Source organism: Peromyscus californicus, unplaced genomic scaffold (genome assembly GCF_007827085.1).
Source record: "Peromyscus californicus insignis strain IS unplaced genomic scaffold, ASM782708v3 Scaffold_11__1_contigs__length_118956290, whole genome shotgun sequence".
Taxonomy (NCBI): Eukaryota; Metazoa; Chordata; class Mammalia; order Rodentia; family Cricetidae; genus Peromyscus; species Peromyscus californicus.
Window position 1 is genome coordinate 115,775,151 of NW_026294402.1, and position 19,121 is coordinate 115,794,271.

At 47.8% G+C, this 19,121-nt stretch overlaps 1 protein-coding gene across 9 annotated transcripts in view; it reads right to left on the reverse strand.

Moving 5' to 3' along the window:
- Ulk4 (unc-51 like kinase 4) overlaps positions 1-19,121 on the reverse strand; it is a 336,112-nt gene that overhangs the window by 244,666 nt on the left and 72,325 nt on the right. For 5 of the 9 annotated variants that reach the window (XR_008215107.1, XR_008215108.1, XM_052724593.1 and 2 more), the window contains exons 22-24: positions 13,741-13,868; positions 7,746-7,961; positions 2,471-2,604 (exon numbers count right to left, since the gene is read on the reverse strand). Coding sequence is in view for 7 of the 9 variants with exons in the window: in XM_052724593.1 (XP_052580553.1) it covers positions 2,471-2,604; positions 7,746-7,961; positions 13,741-13,868 (478 nt within the window). In the remaining 2 variants the exon portion in view is untranslated. The remainder of the gene's footprint in view (positions 1-2,470; positions 2,605-7,745; positions 7,962-13,740; positions 13,869-19,121) is intronic. The other 4 variants (XM_052724642.1, XM_052724631.1, XM_052724620.1 and 1 more) reach the window with 1 other exon arrangement.

The following is a 19,121-nucleotide window of genomic DNA, read 5'->3' on the forward strand; positions in this document are numbered from 1 at the left end:
TTCCTCCAACAAGGCCACACCTCCTAACAGTGCCACTCCCTTTGGGGCATTTTCTTTCAAACCACGTGTGTGTGTGTGTGTGTGTGTGTGTGTGTGTGTGTGTGTGTGTGTGTGTATGTGTGTGTGTGTGTGTGTGCATGCACGCGTGCAGGTCCCCAGAAGAGGGCATCGGATCCCCTGGAACTAGAGTACAAATGGTTATAAGTCCACTGTGTGGGTGCTGGGAATTGAGCCCAGGTCCTCTGGAAGAGCAACCAGTGCTCTTAACTGCTGAGCCATCTCTCCAGCCCCGGTTTCCATCATTTTTGCTGGCTAAATTGTGAGGTGCTCTCTTTCCGGTCATTAGATGGAAAATGTTCCCTAATTGATTAGTAAGAGTTATTGGCAGTTACAATGACATCGTCATCTTCACTAAGACGGCTTGAGTCAAACTTAATGTGCTGAACACTTCCGGGTTAGAGCTCCACCTGCTGGAAACGCAAAAGAAAGGAGCCAGAGCAGCCCTGAGCCCTCCTCCTGTCACTTTAACTCCCGAAAACAACAAGCAAGGCATTTCCTCAGGGCAGTCAGCACCCTCTGCAGGCTGTCCCTACATGTTCTCATGTTAGAGGTACCTCTTCAAACAACCACCACCACCAAAACCTGTGACATCGACCTCCAACGTTTCAAATTAGAAACTAAAACCTGTGTTTCTGGATGTGGTGTTATACATCTCAAATCTCAGCACTTGGGGGATAGAGGCCGGAGGATCAGGAGTTCAAAGCCAGCCTCTGCTACACAGTGAGTTCAATTCCACCCCAAACTTTGTCTCAAAAAAATGAAACAAACAACAATAAAAAACAAAAACAGGTGTGATGGTGTACACCTTTAGTCTCAACACTCAAGAGGCAAAGGCAGACAGAGCTCTGAGTCTCAGGCCAGCCTGGGCTACATAAAGAGACCATGTCTCAAACAACAATAATGACAACAAAACCAACCAACAAAACAAAATATACATTTTTAAAATTCTTTTAATAATAAATATATTTATGGCTCTAATTTCAAGGGAAATTTACTTCTTAAGTATGGGCAGGTCACTTCTCAGCCTTTTAGTTAGGATCAAGTACCTATATGGGCAGAGAGAAATCTTGAGAAAATTAACTCAAACTGACCATGTAAAATCCAATATAAATATTGTTGTTGGGGATGATTTTTGTTTTGGGAGTTTTGTTTTTTTCTATTTGAGACCTAGGAGGGTCTCAAACCCACTATGTAGCTAAGGATGACCTTGATCTTCTGAGCTCCTGCCTTTACCTCCTGAATACTGGGTTATAAGAAGGCACCCCCACACTTCCTTATGTAGTGCTGGTGATGGAACCCACAGCTTCATGCATGTGAGCCGAGCTGACTGAACCACATCCTGGTTTCCAGCTCATTTATTTTCTTAAATGGCCATAAGCTCATAGGGAATGGCACTCTTAGGAGATGTGGCCTTGCTGGAGTGGGTGTAGCTTTGTTGGAGGAAGTGTGTCACTGGGAGACAGCTTTGAGGGCTCAGATGCTCAAGCCAGGCCCAGTGTGGCTGTCTCTTCCTGCTGCCTGCTGATCCGGAGGTAGAACTCTCTGCTGCCTCTCCAGCACCATGTCTGCCTGCACCTGGCAATGTTTCCTGTCATGATAATGGTGCCAATTAAATACTTTCTGTATAAGAGTTGCTATGATCACCAGGTGGTGGTGGCACATGTCTTTAATCCCAGCACTCTGGAGGCAGAGGCAGGCAGAGCTCTGTGAGTTTGAGACCAGCCTGGTTTACAGAGCAAGTTCCAGGACAGGCTCCAAAGCTACACTGTGAAATCCTGTCTAAAAAAAAGAAAGGAAAAAAAAAAGTGTTGCTATAACACAGAAATGTAACACATCTCAATCCTATAAAACAGACAAGGCAATGTAAGTCTTAAAGCCACACATTCCAGAGGAACGTCTCCACACTGCCCTGCAACAACAGAGACTGAGAGACTCAGAGATTGTGAAGGAATGCATGAGTCCTGTGCAAGCTCCAGCCAGACAAAATCCCAGCCTGGAGATGAGGAAACAGATGTGTTGCCACCATTGATGGCTGCTGGGAGCAGGAGTCAGTTAGTGGGTTGCTTTCTTTTATTTTACTGATACACCGTAGTGGACTGATCACACCTCAGAGCCCCAATCCCAAGACAAACTGGACAACACAGACTGGGCTTGACTGGGGGAGGAGGAGGAGGAGTAAACGAAGATGAAGGAGACTGACGAAGATAACAATGACGAGGAGGAGGAGGAGGAAGTCAAAGTGGGGCGGGAAGGGGAGGAGTTGAGGGGGTGAGTATGTTCAAACAACATATAAAATTCCCAAGTAATTAGTTTTTAAAATAGAAGAAAAGCAAGACTGAGTAAGAGGCTATGCAGAACACACTGCAGAAAGGTAACAGCTAAGGGCCTGGATAAGGTGGCTGTCATTTACCTAGGATCCGTGGTGGCTCCTGTACCATGTGCTGGATGAGGAGATCCAGGCACCTGGCCAGGTACTCGCTCCCACCCTGCATCTCCTTGCCCGGGGAGGTCTTTCTGCTGTCTCTCTCGATGTACATCACCAGCCTGCAAAGAGCACCAGGCAAAGATTACTGCTCATGATAAGGTAGATAGTGTCTGTTTTAAACGCCACTGAGGCAAGTGTTTCCAGAGGTGCAGTCCCAGCCATGCTGACTGGCCAGGCATAGTCAGCTGCACTTTACAAGCTTGGGCATTTATGCAGAAGCAAGGCTGCATTAAACATCTCTGCCCATGCTGTAAACAACATCCTGATTTCATTTGCCTTTGCCCAATGGAAAGATACATTCTCCAAGTGACAGATGGCGACCAACCAAGATATTTGCACACAAAGGGCTCTTGGTGTCCCAAGATCAAAGAAGAACCATGGGTACCAGCCTTTTGTTGGTCATTAATATTAAACTCGCTTGGAAGCCCCGACCATTCAAATGAACTCTAGTTCTTTTGGGAAACTGTGGACACAGACCCAAAAAAAGGTGAACAGAAACAGTTTCATTAGCAAATCTCTGTCCGTTAGTTTAAGATGTCTGCTGTACGTGTGTGTGCATGCATGCATGTATGTATATGTGTGTATGTGTATGTATACGCACATGAAACAGATATGCTATGAGCTGTCCCGATCCTCATGAAGCTCAGCATCTTCTCATGTGTTAACTGAACATCTAGGGATAGACACATGTGTGAAGGGCCCATTAAGTCTTCTTTGTTTTTCTCCTGGATTCTCTGGTCCTTTGGGTTAGAAGCTCGATGGGGGATTATTCATGTGACACGTGCCTTCTCCTGGTCTGTGGCTTGATTTGGGTTGTTTTGTTGGTTTTTAACTTTGAATATAACAGAAGTTCTTAACTTTAAGTTAATATATATCAGTATTTCCTTTATGATGCAGCTTGTGGGTCCTGTCAGCAGAACCGTGAACTGAGCCCACGGTTGTCAAGAGTCTGTTTTTCTGTCACCTTTTCAGAAGCAAATGTACTACACACCTACCTGGTCTTGCATGGTGAACTTAGGGAGAGGTTTCTTTGTCCTCCACTGACATTTACATAAGGCAACGCCGACCTTTTCCCATGGCCCCCACCCCAGGCTCCTAGGTCCCATCTTTTCTATCCCTCGGACTCCGAATCCTGGTCCCAGAGGACTCCAGTCTCCACTGAGGACACCCTCTACACATGCACTTAGAGTAGCACTGTGCGGCCTGCAGTCAGCCTTCTCCAGACAACACTGACATTTGCCTCTGGAACGCAGGAGAACACCTCGGCCACTTCACCCAAACTAGAATAACTCCAAAGTGAGTTTTTCTCGATGCCCTGGGAACTCCCCTAAATCAATAGCTATCCTAGATGTAGAGAGCAGCCAAAAGGGGGGTGCTTAGCTTCTGGTAGTCAGAGAATCAAAAGAAAAAACTGTCCCCCAAATCTGCAGAGTATACAAAAGCACATTCCTACATGTCTTTAAGGATTCAAATATTCTCTAAAATCTAAATTATTCACAACAAAATTTAATGATGTGTTATTTAATTTCCAAAGTCTAAAATATCTTTCCTTAAGGTAAAGTCACATTGTGAAACCCTGCTGCAGAGTGAGCCCATAAGAAAACCTCCGTCTGTTTGCTGAGAACCAGCACTGCCGCACCAGCGAGCACACCATGAGGCTGCCCAACAACTGCCCTCACCAGGGGTGCTCACAGGCAGCTGACAAGACCACCCTGCACACACAGAGACATCCCACACTCTATGAACTCACTTTGGATAAGGAGGATAAAATGGGGTCCTTTGCATGCGGTGACCATGAACATTTTAGACTGTTCTACCCCTATACAGCAAATTGTATTCCTTAGAGAATGGAGCCATGGCGCTTCCCCTCAGTTCCTTCTAGTTCCTTCCATGCTGAACCCATTATCTGTCCACTGCACATGCTGTTACTATAGCATGGTTTCTTCCCATTCAGGAATAATTTGCTTTAAATATTTATGGAATGTGCCTTTCCTCTCTCCCCCATCCCTGCCAGGGTCCTTGGCAAACTCCTCCCCGAATCCAACACATTCATGTCTGATCAGTTTTGACTCAGCTATGGTGGCCAGGTGATAAATGGACTTTTGACCCAAATTCAAGTTACAGCAGCCCCAACATTTCTACAGGCCCACTCTAGTTGGTTCTTTACTTCCTTAATCTGTAACTGGAAGAGTCGTACTTAGTAACTATCAGAATCCATATGCTGACTGGCATGAAATGTAAGAATTAGTATGACCAGAAAGGAAAAATGGGAGTCTAGAATGTTCCCTGGGGCCTTCTGCTGGAGCACGACCAGTCACTCTGGAGTGCCTGCAGTATAGGGGGCCCAGAACACGCCAGCACAGTGAGTTGCAGCACGGATCTTTGGGCTTTTAGAGCAAAGCCATGCTCTCGTTGGTAAATTAGGAGCTTCTCACAGAGACCAAACATGAGTGCTGGCACAGTGCATCATGGGATCCAAGTTGCCTGTTGTTATCCAGCAGTCCGAGCACACAGCAGCGGGCACACAGCAGCAGGCCATCAACAACAGGGCCGAGATGACCCTGACTGAGTCAGAGCCCCCCGCCATGTGGGAGGGGGCTCCGCTCTCCCACTGTGCAAGGCCAGTCCGAACCCTGACTGGCTGGCAGAGAGAAACAGAGTCAAGTGCTGAAAGGGGGGACACAGCACACTACAGACCTAACCAGTGTGACCCTCAGGGGACCCTCGGGGGACACCATCAAACCACAGAGGCTGCATCCTGCCTTCCAGCTGAGCAGGGCTAAGGTGCAGCTGCAGGCTGCCAGGTTAACCGTCAGCAGCCGCTTAGAAACTCAGGCTCTAGGGAAGAGAATTGAGGAGGGGCTCAGTGGGCAGAGCACACACTGTGGAAGCAAGAAGACCAGATTCCGATCTCACAGAGAGACCAAGCGGGCGTAGTGACTCATCTGTAATTCCAGCCTCAGAAGTCCAAGACAGGATCCCCACAGCAAGCTAGATCCAAAGACTAGCCCTATCAATTGAGCTCTGGATTTGATTGAGACAGCCTAGCTCAAAGAATAAGGTGGAAGAGAGATTGAGATAATTCCCAACATCAGCCTTGGGCCTATACACACACACACACACACACACACACACACACACACACACACACACACACACACACACACTGCACTGCATGCACACACATGTGCACACATGCAAGTACACACACATGCACACACACGTGCCCAAATGCAAACATGCACCTATACATGCACATCACACATGTACATGCATGTGTGGTGATTTGAGAAATGTCCCCACAGGCTCATGCATTTGGGCTTCGTCTTCACTGGGTGGTGCTGTTCAGGAGATTATGGAATGCTTAGGACATGAAGGCTGGCTGGAGCAAAGTCTGTCACAGGGCAACTTCTGAGAGTTCACAGCCTTGTGTTCCTTCAGCCTGTTTCGCACACGGTTGAAGATGCAGTCTCTCAGCGTCCTGCTCCAGCAACCTGCTACCACGCCTCCCCAACATTATGGCCTTCCCTTCTGGAATCATAGCCCAAAATGCACTCTTCCATACGCTGTTCTATCACAGTAACAGAGAACAGCTGATATAATATGAAAAAGAAAGGGAAGTTCTAGAAAAAAGAGAGATAGCATGCAATTGTTTCCACAAGATGGGCACGTCCACTGACAGACTCCAACCTAGAGGATGGTGTCAGCAATCACGCAGATAAAATGACACACTCTGCAAATGTGACAGAATCCTTGAGACACCTCTGTGCATCCACAATGAGCCCACGTATGACAAGGCCACAGTGTCAAAGGTGGAGGCTACTCAGGAGCCCAGCAAAAGCAGAGTTGGCAAAGATTCACAGGGTGTTGGTCTGTCAGCTGCTTAGGCTCACTAGAGAAGCACACACCTGTGCAGGTTTGCTCACGGTGCTGGGAACAATCAGGTTCCAAAGACACATCCCAAACTGCCCATTCAAAGGCAGCCTCAACGGGGCAACAAGTGCCCCCGCCCATAGCCTCAACGGGGCAACAAGTGCCCCCCACCCATAGCCTCAACGGGTAACAAGTGCCCCCACCCATAGCCTCAACGGGGCAACAAGTGCCCCCACCCATAGCCTCAACGGGGCAACAAGTGCCCCCACCCACAGCTTCAACGGGTAACAACCCCCCACCTTCTGCGTTTCAGATGTATGACGGCAACACTGCTTTTACCCCTAAGTGTCACCTTAATTTGCATCTTCAATGACTGTCTTAATTTTTATCATTATTTTTATCCTGTGTAGACACACGTGTCATGGCATGCACGTGGAGGCAGAGACAACCTCCAGGAGCTGATCTCTTCACACACACCTACAAGGTTTCCAGGAGTTAAACTCAGCTCTCCAGACCCACAGAGCAAGCACCACACACTGGATCTCTCTGGCCATTTCTGCAATTATTTATGATGCAAATTATCTATCCCTGTCATTAGAAACCCCTTTAAAGCAGAGAGATTATTATGTGTGAAACACAATCTTTGAAGTTTTGTGGGCATATAAGGTTTATCTATGGTTTTATTTACGTGCATAGGTGTTGTGCCTTCATGGATGTGTCCCATGTGTGCGCAACACTGATGGAAGTCTGAGGACATCACAACCCCTGGAGCTGGAGTTACAGGTGCTGTGTACTGGGAACCGAACTGGGTCCTCTGCAGGAGCACCCAGTGCTTGTGGGTACTGGGAACTGAACTGGGTCCTCTGCAGGTGAACTGGGTCCTCTGCAGGAGCACCCAGTGCTTGTGGGTACTGGGAACTGAACTGGGTCCTCTGCAGGCATACCCAGTGCTTTACCTATGGTTTTTAAGGGAAGGAGAAGTTTCCAGATCATACAAAGGCAAACCAAGTATTTGCCTCCGTGCTTCTTTTTCTCTCTCAGATTTAAACATACTCTCTTCCAGCTGTTTATGGTTTCTTTGGGGTATATAATTCTTTAATCCATCTGGAATTAACTTTTGTATAAGCATAGAAAATAAATTTTCCCACACGGTTAACCAATTATCCAGAGTAAATATTTCTTTAAGAAAATCTTTCTTTTAAGATCAAAGCAGGTATTTTTTTTATTCCACTGATTTCCATATTAACAGAGATGCATGGGGGAGGGGAAAGAAAGCCTCTAGAAAGTCTGATCCCTCAGGAGGCGCTCACACCCAGCTCACACACACCTCCTCATGAACTGATAGAACCATCCATCCCCTGAAGCTCCAGTCACACCCAGAGATGCTGAAGGCCCCATTTCATCACTTGTCACACTCAATCTGAGTGCAGAGCCATCTGAAGAAAGGGGTGGACGTTTGGGAGCTGTCACATCCTTTCTATCTGATGCTGACGGCTCAGTTTCACAGCAGAGGGATGGGAGAGCTGACATCGCAGAAAATGTGCTGAAATATAGACCATCAAGAGACAGCGGTGATGACAAGAAGCAGGAAAAACATCCACCAAGTACCATAAAGGTCATCACAGGCTGAGGGTGGGAAGCGCCGTCAGTGGCAGACAGGCAACAAGATGGCATGTGGGACTCAGCTGCTAGAGGAGCAGCAGGGACCAGGAAAGGGAGGAGCCGCTCCAGACAAACTCACCACACAGTTCAGCTGTGTGCTCTCCTATTCAACTCTTACAGACACAGCAACTTAGCCCCTGGGCCGCAAAGGAAACAGAAGCCAGCCACCCTCCACCTCGACACTGTCTTCCTGAGAACAACTGACATCACCAAGTCAAATTCCCAAGTCTAGAAAAAAAAAATCGATTTTACTGTCTTGAGGATCCCATAACCCTTTTGGTATTTTTGTTGTTGTTTTTTATCACATTTGTTTGTTTGTCTGGTTTGTCTGATTTGTCTGTGTGTGGAGTACAGATACACACACGCCACAGCACGCATGTAGAAGTCAGAGGACACAGTGCAGAAATCTATTCTCTCCTTCCACCATGTGGGCTCCAGGGATTGGACTCTGGTCATCAGCCTTCGGTGGTGCCTTTACCTGCTGAGTCCCCTCAAAAGCCTTCCCTCCGTTCTTTATGACTGCCTGACAGCAGGTGCTAACATTGCTAATGTTCCCCTATCCGCTCGGATTTGTTTTTTAATTACAGGAGTGAACCTCACCTTAAGGTCTTAGCAACTCTGCTCGTCTCAGAGAGTGCAGTGAGTCCGCCACAGGAGAGAAGGATGGCAGAGTTCATGGCCACAGGAGCCGAAGCCAGCTCTCCACCCCTCATAGGAGACAGGGAGCTGGACCAGAACCAGGAGAAGGACTGGACTTCAAGGGCCACCTGTGGAGGCCCACAGAGGTTTCCCAGTGAGAGCTGAGCTTGCTTTACCCAGCAGGGCTGCACAAGGGGATGGATTGACGACGCGCGCGCGCGCGCATGGTTACCAGGTGTTTGGAAGGGTCTGAACGTGGCTGTGCTGGGGGGAGGTCTTTTACTCCACCCCTTGGCATTCCTATAAAAAGCCTTTAGAAGAGACAGAAGGGGCCGGGCAGGTGGTGGTGCACATCTTTAATCCCAGCACTCAGGAGGCAGAGGCAGGTGCGGGCAGGTGGTGGTGCACATCTTTAATCCCAGCACTCAGGAGGCAGAGGCAGGTGGATCTTTGTGAGTTCGAGGCCAACCTGGTCTACAGAGCAAGATCCAGGAAAGGCGCAAAGCTACACAGAGGAACCCTGTCTCGAAAAACCAAAAAAAAGACAGAAGGGGCTGGTGGATAAGGATCTAGGGCCTCCTGAGGGTAGTCTGTGTTTCTGTCTCTCTCTCCCCTCTATATTTCTATCTAAATCTCTTATCCCTCACTCCTCAAGAGTAACCTGGGAAAAAAGTGGGAGCAGGCCCCCCACAGCCATCCCTAGTGGGTTCCACCTGTCACGACCTTCAAACTAGCCCCACCAACTGGGGAGCAAATATTTAGAGCTGTGAGCCACTGGGGTCCCTTCACACTGTTAGTGTAACAACCTAAAACAAGTGAGTGGAGGCAAGTAACCCCTCTGCCCCACCTGCCTCAGATAATCAATTTGATAACTTTCTTCGGTTCCTATTTTTGAAGGGTGTTATGCAGATACATGAAAATAGGTGTGTCCTGCTACTGAGAGTTCTTTTACCAAAATATGTTCAATTTTAACATAGAACCGGTCCTTCCCTTCCTCCCTTATCGGCACCCAGTGAGCACCCCCAGGTCAATCAATGACTACTCACAGGATCCCATGCCATCAGTGCTGGCTGTAACAACACCCACTGGATACCCTGGGGCATGGAACCTCAACGACTCACGTTCATAGTGGCCAAATGCCAAGTGTAAAACTGCCGAAACCAAAGTGACGGTGCATTTACTGTCAAAGACACTCCCCAGCTCGTTCCTGAAGGCTGCAGCAACTAGAATTTCTATGTGCAATATTCAAAAGTGATTTGTAATTCCCTCTTCTGCTGATATGGAGCGGCCTCACTTTTCTAAGTTCTCTATCACAACCAATAACCACTGGACATAATAGTAATATAAATTTTAAAACATTAAAACAAGCTTAATTAGACTCCAGAGAGTAAACAGGAGGTGGGCTGCCTAGAGAGCAGGGGTGGGGGAGATGGGGGACACGTAAGAAACAGTGCAGCCATGAGTCTCCTTCATTTCCTCCGTTCCTCAGCTATTACCGGAGTACTTCCAAAGCCTGCGTCCCAGAACGGTTCCAACGAGTCTTTCCTGAGCCCCATGTAAAAAGAGAGCTAACAGATCAAAGGGACGCCACACAAGACCTCTCCCTCCCCTCCATGGTTCTAGTGGGCCGTAGGAGTCGGCCTTCCACTGTAGTGCCTGCTCCAGGTCCCCAGCTGGGAGGTGCGGGCAGGGCCTCTTCCCCCTGCAAGGATGAAGCCCACACCAGTGGCCCAGTTCTCCTGGGAAGAAGGAAGTCGAGAGTCATGGGCTGACCTTCCATTTCCCACCCAGCAAAGCTGGGCCCCTTTCAGGGTCCCCAGGAGCAGCAGGATCAGTGTCTGACTGGCAACGGCCTTCCATTCACAAGGCAATGACCTAATTCCCACAGAAGAGAAGTGTCAGAGGTCCAGAGACCAGCAACCCCTCCTCCACACCCCAGACCTACCAATGCAGCCTGAGGAGAGACTCGGACCTCCTGGGAAGCAGAACATCCAGAACACCTTCAAATACGACCCATCAAGGTAAAGCCCTGGGACTCACAACACTACCCAACATCAGGCTGGACAGGCGAACAGCAGCGTGAGTCCCGTGCTGGGAAGAGTAATGGACAGACACCACAAAAACGCTTTGATGATGGGAGCAGCAAGGAAAGGTGACTGCCGCCGCACTAGGGCCGCGTTCCACCCCAGGACTCCTAACGGGGAGGAGGGCAAAAACTCCCAAAGAGTGCCCTCCAAACTCCATGTGTGTGTCAGGGGCATGCGCGGCCCCAACACTAGAAAAAATGTCATCAAAAATTAAAATTTCCAAAAAGCACTGAAAATTCTCTTAAATCCAATGAAAGAATTTAAAGTCTTAAATTTTTAAAAAGTTCATAAAAATGAACCAAATGAAAAATGCAAAAAACTTCACCAGATGAACTCAATTCAACAGCATAGAAAATTGAAAGTTGAACCGGGAATGTGAGACGAGATCATTTGAGATTATAAAGCCGAAAACCCAGAGGGGACAAAAAGCGGAGGCTCTGGCAGTAACAGGACAATTAACTAAGACCTTACACATGCCTTACCGGTCTCCAAGGGGAGTCCAGGGCAAGAGGGATGGAAACGTATTTTAAAAAGTCATGGCTGAAAATCAAATTGACTCAAAAGATATAAATCCAAAGATTCAAGAAATATTCCCCAAAGATTTTATATAAAATTCTGAACTTGAATGGGAAGAAAGTATCTTTAAACCAAAGAGAGAAAGGACACACTGTGTAGAGAGAAATATCAGCCACCAAGACAGACCTGAGGCCATGAGACATGAAGGCAGCGGCCAGGGGAAGAGGTGTGTCCATCACAACCTCGGGTGACATCAGCCTCCGGTGACATCACCCTCCGGTGACATCACCCTCCGGTGACAAGGGGACAGAAGTGGCTCCAGGGAGGAGACCCCTCCCACAGCACCTCAGAGGTCGAGACCTCTGTCCTGTGTGTGTACACGTGTGTATATGCCTGTGTCTGTTTGTACCTGTGTGTTTGTATGCATGTGTCCCCATGCCCACGGAAGCCACAGATCCACCGTGGGTACTATTCCTCTGAAACTGTCCACCTCAGTTCTAGAGACAAGGAGCCTCTGGGGGCTCTCTATAGGGGACAGCAGCTGGAGTGCCTGGTACCCCAATTCCAGCCTTCCCAGAATTCTGTCTCAAGTCTGTCTCTTCCCTTGTAGACAGTGCAGCCCCTCAGCTGCTTCCTTCCTGCTGAGTGAGCTGTTGGTCAGCTTCCCAGGATTCAAAGCACAGCTGTGAGGTAACAAGTCCACCTGGCCACCGTCTCCCACTCTGCCTCAGTCTCCTTGTCACTGGTCTTTCTAACACTGTCCAAGGTCAAGCAAGCACCAAAAGAGAATGCGTGCATCTGGAAGAAGCCTGCTCCAACTTTCTGAGTTAAAAATCATCTGTCCCAGCCCCTCCTCGCCCCCAGAATCCCTGGCACTTTGTGTGTGAGGTCTCTAGGACCTGCTCTGTGTCTTCTGGTGGCTGTGACCTGCATTCCTGAGTCTTTGCCATTGGTTCAATGGTTTATACAGCCTTCCGAAGCCCCAGGGCCGTCCCTGCAGAGGCCATCTCTTTTCAGTTCTGCTGATGTTCATAAAACCTCTCACAGAGTCACAATGACAGCTGGAATTGTCTTCTCCATTAGCTGCTTTGCCGAGAGCTGCATGGTCATTCTGTTCGTTCTCCTTCAAGGCTTCCGACATGCACAGGAATGCTCTCAGCCTGCTGATGTCCCCACGGCTCAGTGACTGACCAAATGCAACACACACAGGTGAGGGAGAATCTTCTCTCCTTAAAGACAAGGTGAGGTACCATCCCTCACAGGCTGGCCCAGCAGCCACGTGAGTCTTGCTCTGGATCACACAGCATACACACAGGAGGAGCCACACTTCAGAGCTGCATGGCCTCAAGGACTAGTGTCACACTCAGGCCATCAACTGCACAATCTGCACACCTGCCCAGGCCACCAGGCTCACTGCATTGCACTGCAGTGTGTAGAGACTACTCCTCCAGGCCACACTCGGTACACAACTGGGAGCTTACACCCGGCTCACTGCATTGTGCCATCGTGTGTAGAGACTACTCCTCCAGGCCACACTCGGTACACAGCTAGAAGCTTAGGCACCACAGCTGAGACTCCCAGCCCCAGCGCTGTCCTGGGAGGGTTTACAGAGCAGGATCCTCCACATGAAACTGCCACCACCATCCTGAGGTCACTGCAGCTGCTCTGAGCAGAACCACCTCCCACGGGAGGGTGTGGAGGGTCCCGGCCTAACTGAACATGCCCCAGGGTTTCCAGGAGGTCTGTAATCCCACCTCTTGGGGAGGTTGAGACATGAAGATCACAACTTCAAGGTCAGCCTGGGTTGTACAGTGAGCTCCAGGCTCCAGATGAAAAGATATCAATTAGATTTTCAGGACTCTCTGGACCCCAGTGGAGCAGGGTTGAGGAACTGAAGCAATGTTGGTGAGAAGGAGCCAAGCACAAACAGAACTCCGGGGCACCCGGGACAGCTCTTCCTTTGACAGGAAGGGTGAAACGGAGAGAAAGCCAGGGTGGTGGACTGGGAAGGCTAAGGCAGGAGGACCAAGAGCTCATGGCTAGCCTGGGCTACATAACCATCCCTTTCTAAAAAGAACAAACAAAATAAAAAGTCTCAAAGTGACAGACAGACACTAGCCCAGGACTGCTCTTGAACCACCCCCACATGGGGGCCTTGAGCTTCTCAGCCTAGAGGCTTCCAGGCAAACCACCGTCCCCGGAAGGCACAAAGCCCACCAGATTGAGACCTCACTGCCTTGTGCTCAGGGTCCTCTCTGGGCTTAGAAGCTGAGGATACTAGAGATAGATTAAACTCTTGGTAAACTTCAGAAAAGGTTTTCAATATCAGATACATAATGGCCAACAGTAAGTAGTCTACAGGACACACACAAACCACTGGTCAACGGCCCCCGACAGACCCTCTGAGAGGCAGTGTACCTCGCTTGGCAGCTCAGCAGCAGCATGTCCCGGTTGTGAATCAGGACGTGAAGCAGCACCAGGAAGGCTTTGGCTCTGATGGCAGCGGATGGACTGTCAAGTAGACGGATGACCGTGGACACGAAGTCCTGGGGAGACACGGTGGAAAGGTCAACCTAACAGCTCGTAGAATACGGTGACCCAACAGGAGGAGGGAGAAACCTCATCAGCTATGTCTGCGTTCTTAGTTTGGTCCAAACCCACATGTACTATTATCTCACTTAACCTGAAATTAGCCAGTGTGTGTTCACTAAAGTAGTAGTTCACACAAGGTCTCACGGGTCGGTTGCTGGCCTTAATTCCTGGGCACATGGAATCCTATTTCCTATACCTATCTTGTAAGGGGTTATGAGAGGGATCAGAGGGAGGGGACATGGGAAGGGCTAGAGGGAGGAGAAGGGAAGAGAAAAGTGATATATATTAATTAAAAATATATTCAGAATTTTAAATGAAAGGGTAAATCTTCAAATGATGAATGATTTGCTGAAATTCTGAGCTGAGTTCAAATCCAGCACAGTTGAAAACCAAAGCCTCAAGTACATAACAGGAAGTGTGGCAGAAAGTCGATGGACCAGCTGAAGGACAGAGGAGCATGCAGATCTGAGTCTGGCAGGGGCACACACGTCCACACAGACACAGTTCCTACCTTGAGCTGACAGAGCTTACTAAACAGAGCATAGGAGTCACACCTGGTGACCCACACAATTGGAACACCATCCTAACATTATTTAGAGGCCTCACCACACCAAGCAACAACCAGTGACACGCACACGCACACGCACACGCACACACACACACACACACACACACACACACACACACACGCACAATCAAGCTCCCACTAGCTCTCGGCTAGAACAATGGCTGCACAGTGCAGGGGCATCAAGAGTGATCCAGAAGTTTGCTTCCCATAGGGAACGTCATGGGGGTGAACAGCAGATCCAAATTCAGTCTGAAGAGAAAGTACTGATATTGAATCCATGCATGTGTCTCCTTCCTAAGTTCTTGGTTTATTTTTAAGGGATAATCAGTCAAGGAATTAGAATTAAAGAGGCATACTGCTCACATTTCAGGCAGGTGAGAAAACTTACAGATATGGTTAGGAACAGACCCAGAAGCCAAGAAGCGGTATCTGCCATTACCTCAGGTGTAGGCACAGGCAGCCTTCTACACCAAGCACCAGACACATGCTCACCCTGTTCTGACAATCCTCACCATATTACCCAGACTCACAATTTTCCTGACTTTTCTTCCTCCCTTCCCCCACATACAACTACAGGCTCTGGATCCCTCCTGACCCTGCACTCTCTGGATCACACTTGAGTCCTGTACTCTCTGGATCCCTCCTGATCCTGCACTCTCTGGATCCCTCCTGACCCTGCACTCTCTGGATCACACTTGAGTCCTGTACTCTCTGGATCACACCTGAGTCCTGTACTCTCTGGATCACACTTGAGTCCTGTACTCTCTGGATCACACTTGAGTCCTGTACTCTCTGGATCACACTTGAGTCCTGTACTCTCTGGATCACACCTGAGTCTTGCACTCTCTGGATCACACCTGAGTGCCTGCACTCTACAGATTCAATGCACTCCCCATTAAAATCCCACCACAATTCTTTACAGACTTTAAAGAACAATACTCAACTTCATATAGAAAAACAAAAATCCCAGGATGGCTAAAACAATCCTGTACAACAGGAGGACTTCCAGAGGTTTCACCATCCCTGATTTCAAGCTCTACTACAGGGCTACAGTAATAAGAAAACACATGGTATTGGCATAAAAACAGACAGGTGAATCAATGGAATCGAATCAAAAACCCAAGTGTAAATCCACACACCTATGTTCACCTGATTTTTGACACAGAAGCCAAAATTATACAGTGAGAAAAGGAAAGCATCTTCAACAAATGGTGCTGGCATAACTGGATGTCAGCATGAAGAAGAATGTAACTAGATCTATATCTGTTTCCTTCCACAAAACTCAAGTCCAAGTGAATCAAAGACCTCGACATAAATCCAGTTACACTGAAGCTGATAGAAGAGAAAGTGGGAAGTAGCCTTGAATGCACTGGCACAGGAGACAACTTCCTGAATAGAACACCAATAGCACAGACACTGAGATCGACAATTAATAAATGGGACCTCCTGAAACTGAAAAGCTCTGTAAGGCAAAGGACACTGTCAACAGGACAAAATGTCAGTCTACAGAATTGGAAAAGATCTTCACCAACCCCACATCTGACAGACGGCTGGTTTCCAAAATATATAAAGATTTCAAGAAACTAGACATCAAAAAACCAAATAATCCAATTAAAAAATGGGGTACAGATCTAAACAGAGAATTCTCAACAAAGGAATCTCAAATGGCTAAGAAACACTGAAAGAAATGTTAAACATCCTTAGCTATCAGGGAAATGCAAATCAAAATAACTTTGAGATTCCATCTTATACTTGTCTGACTGGCTAAGATCAAAACCACAAGTAACAGCTCATGCTGGAGAGGATGTGGTAAGGGGAACACTCCTCCACTGCTGATGGGGGTGCAAACTTGTACAGCCATCTTGAAAATCAATATAGCGGTTCTCAGAAAACTGGCAATTGATCTACCCCAAGACCCAGCTATACCACTCCTGGGCATATACCCAAAGGATGCTCAATCATACACTTGCTCGACTATATTCATAGCAGCTCGTGGTGATATTTTATTTGTGCTGAAAAGTGGTGATATTTTATTTGTACTTTAATAAATAAAGCTTGCCTGGAGATCAGAGGAAAAGGCAAGCCATTATAAGTAAACAAAGAAGTCAGGCAAAGGTAGCACACGCCTTTAATCCTATCACTTTGCAGGCAGGGATCTGTCTGGATCTCTGTGAGTTCAAGGCCACACTGGGAACAGAGCCAGGCATGGTGGCACATACGTTAAATTCCAACACTAGTTAACCATGGAGGTCTGGAGGTCTGTACAGACAGACAGGAAGTGACAGAACTGGGCAGGAAGAGGAAGTGATGTAGCTAGACAGAGAGAGCAAATCAGATGGCAGAACAGCAAGGCACATAGGCGTGGGTAGACAGGAAGTCGCTTACATTTGGAAGCTGAGGTATCGGTGAGGTGAGGTTAGCTTGTGGCTGTATCTATTCCTCTGATCTCTCTCAGGCTTTAACCTCTATATCTGGCTCCATGTTTTTTATTTAATAAGACTGTTTAGAAATTCATCTACAGCAGTTTTATGCATAATAGTCAGAAACTGGAAACAACCTAGATGTCCCTCAACCGAAGAACAGATAAAGAAAATGTAGTACATTTACACAATGGAGTATTAGTCAGCTGTTAAAAACAATGACATCAGGAAATGTGTGGGAGTCCACAAGTGACTCAGTTTCCCAGTTTGAATCTGAAGTCTATTCGGAGTCAATAGAGTTCAAGCTTGCTTGCTCCAGGGCTGTGAGAAAGTCCTGATTAGACCATGAACACACTATCTAGCTAAACACAGGCTATTGACGCCAGCTGGAGGTACATCAAGATAGAAAATGAAACTGCCTGCTCCTTGACCCAAGGACAGGGCAGATAGTGGTTGAATGTCTGTGCTGTGCATTGTTCTATTCTGTTCTTCAAGACTGTATATAAGCTGGCAGGGAAATAAACTCAGGCACTGTCCGGCATTGACTGGCAGACCTCTCGACTCTGTTCGGTCTTCTTCATTGTCTCTATTAGCCGCACACCTCCACCCAGCTACCCAGTAGACTCGTCAGCAGGTTCCAACAGAAATGTACAGGCAAATGGATGGAACTAGAAAAAAATCATCCTGAATGAGGTAACCCAGACCCAGAAAGACAAACTGGTATGTACTCACTCATGAGTGGATATTAGCTGTAAAGTAAAGGATAAAGTACTCACTCATGAGTGGATATTAGCTGTAAAGTAAAGGCTGCAACTGATGGAAACAGGTGCAGAGACCCACAGCCAGACATTAGGCTGAGCTTATGGAATCCTCCAGAAGAGAGGGAGGAAGTATTGTAGGTATCAGAGAGGTCAAGGACATCACAAGAAAACCCACAGAATCAACTAACCTGGGCTCACAGGGGCTCACAGAGACTGAACTGACAACCAGGGAGCCTGCACTGGACAGACCTAGGCCCTCTGCATGTATGTGACAGTTGTGTAGCTTGGTCCTCCTGTGGGACTCTTAACAGTGAGAGCAGGAGCTGTCTCCAACTCTTTTACTGGCTTTTGGACCCTACTCCTCATAAAATAAAATTTAAAAAAATGTATGAACTCTCAATCTGTATGTTTTTCTATTAATAATATTAGTGGTAAATTTAGTAAACTTTTAGTAAAAATAGGGTATTTTGAATGAGACTCTTTCTCACCCCATACCCCACCAAAACCCATAGAAATGGATGCCTGTGAGGCGGCCTGTCACCTTTTATCTCGGGAGGGGAGAACATCATAGCCCCTACCAACGATCTCAGCTGCAGCTGAACACAGATCCAAAACACAAGCCTTGTTGCCTTTTCTACCAGTTAGTCCAGGACTCAGGGCTTGTGGGAAGTCCACAGCAGCTGATCTTCACCACAGAGTCCTGGGGGACACAGTGGGTGTGGGCCCACTGGGCACCCAAGGCATAGATGCCACACAGTTATGAAGAGTTTCCAGAAACAAGGGTCTGCACTACACAAGGCTGCGTCTTCCCACATAGATTACTGTTCCTCCAGCCCAGTGGAATTTACCAACTAGGGGACCTTTTCCCTAAGTAGTCCTGCTTGGTGACAGAGGGCAGCTTGGCTCTGCTGGGTGCTTGAATTTATTCCCAGTCAGAAGTGGGGAGAGTAACATTAACATCTTCCTCACACAGATGTAGATGGCAGAGAGAAGTAGTGTGGTGATATATTGTATACCCCAGTAAAATTTGCCTGCAGATCAGAGAGACAAAGGAACAAACCATCTCTCACCTCACCAATTTCATGAATCCTCTGACTGAAATCCTCGGAGTCCTTACTGGAAAGGCTCCAGCTTGAAAAAGCCTTTAGTTCCTGTCTTCTCACACCTTATATACCTTTCTCTGCCCAGACATCACTTCCTGGGATTAAAGGCGTGTGTGCTTCCCAAGCAAAGGCATGAGATCTCAAGTGCTGGGATTAAAGGTGTGTGCCACCACTGCCTGGCTCTGTTTCTCTCCTAGACTGAGTAAATCTCATGTAATCCAGGGTGACTTTGAACTCACAGAGATCCAGATGGATCTCTGCCTCCCAAGTGCTAGGATTAAAGGTGTGTGCCACCACTGCCTGACCTCCACATCTAATCTAGTGGCTTGTTCTGTTCTCTGATCTTCAGGCAAAT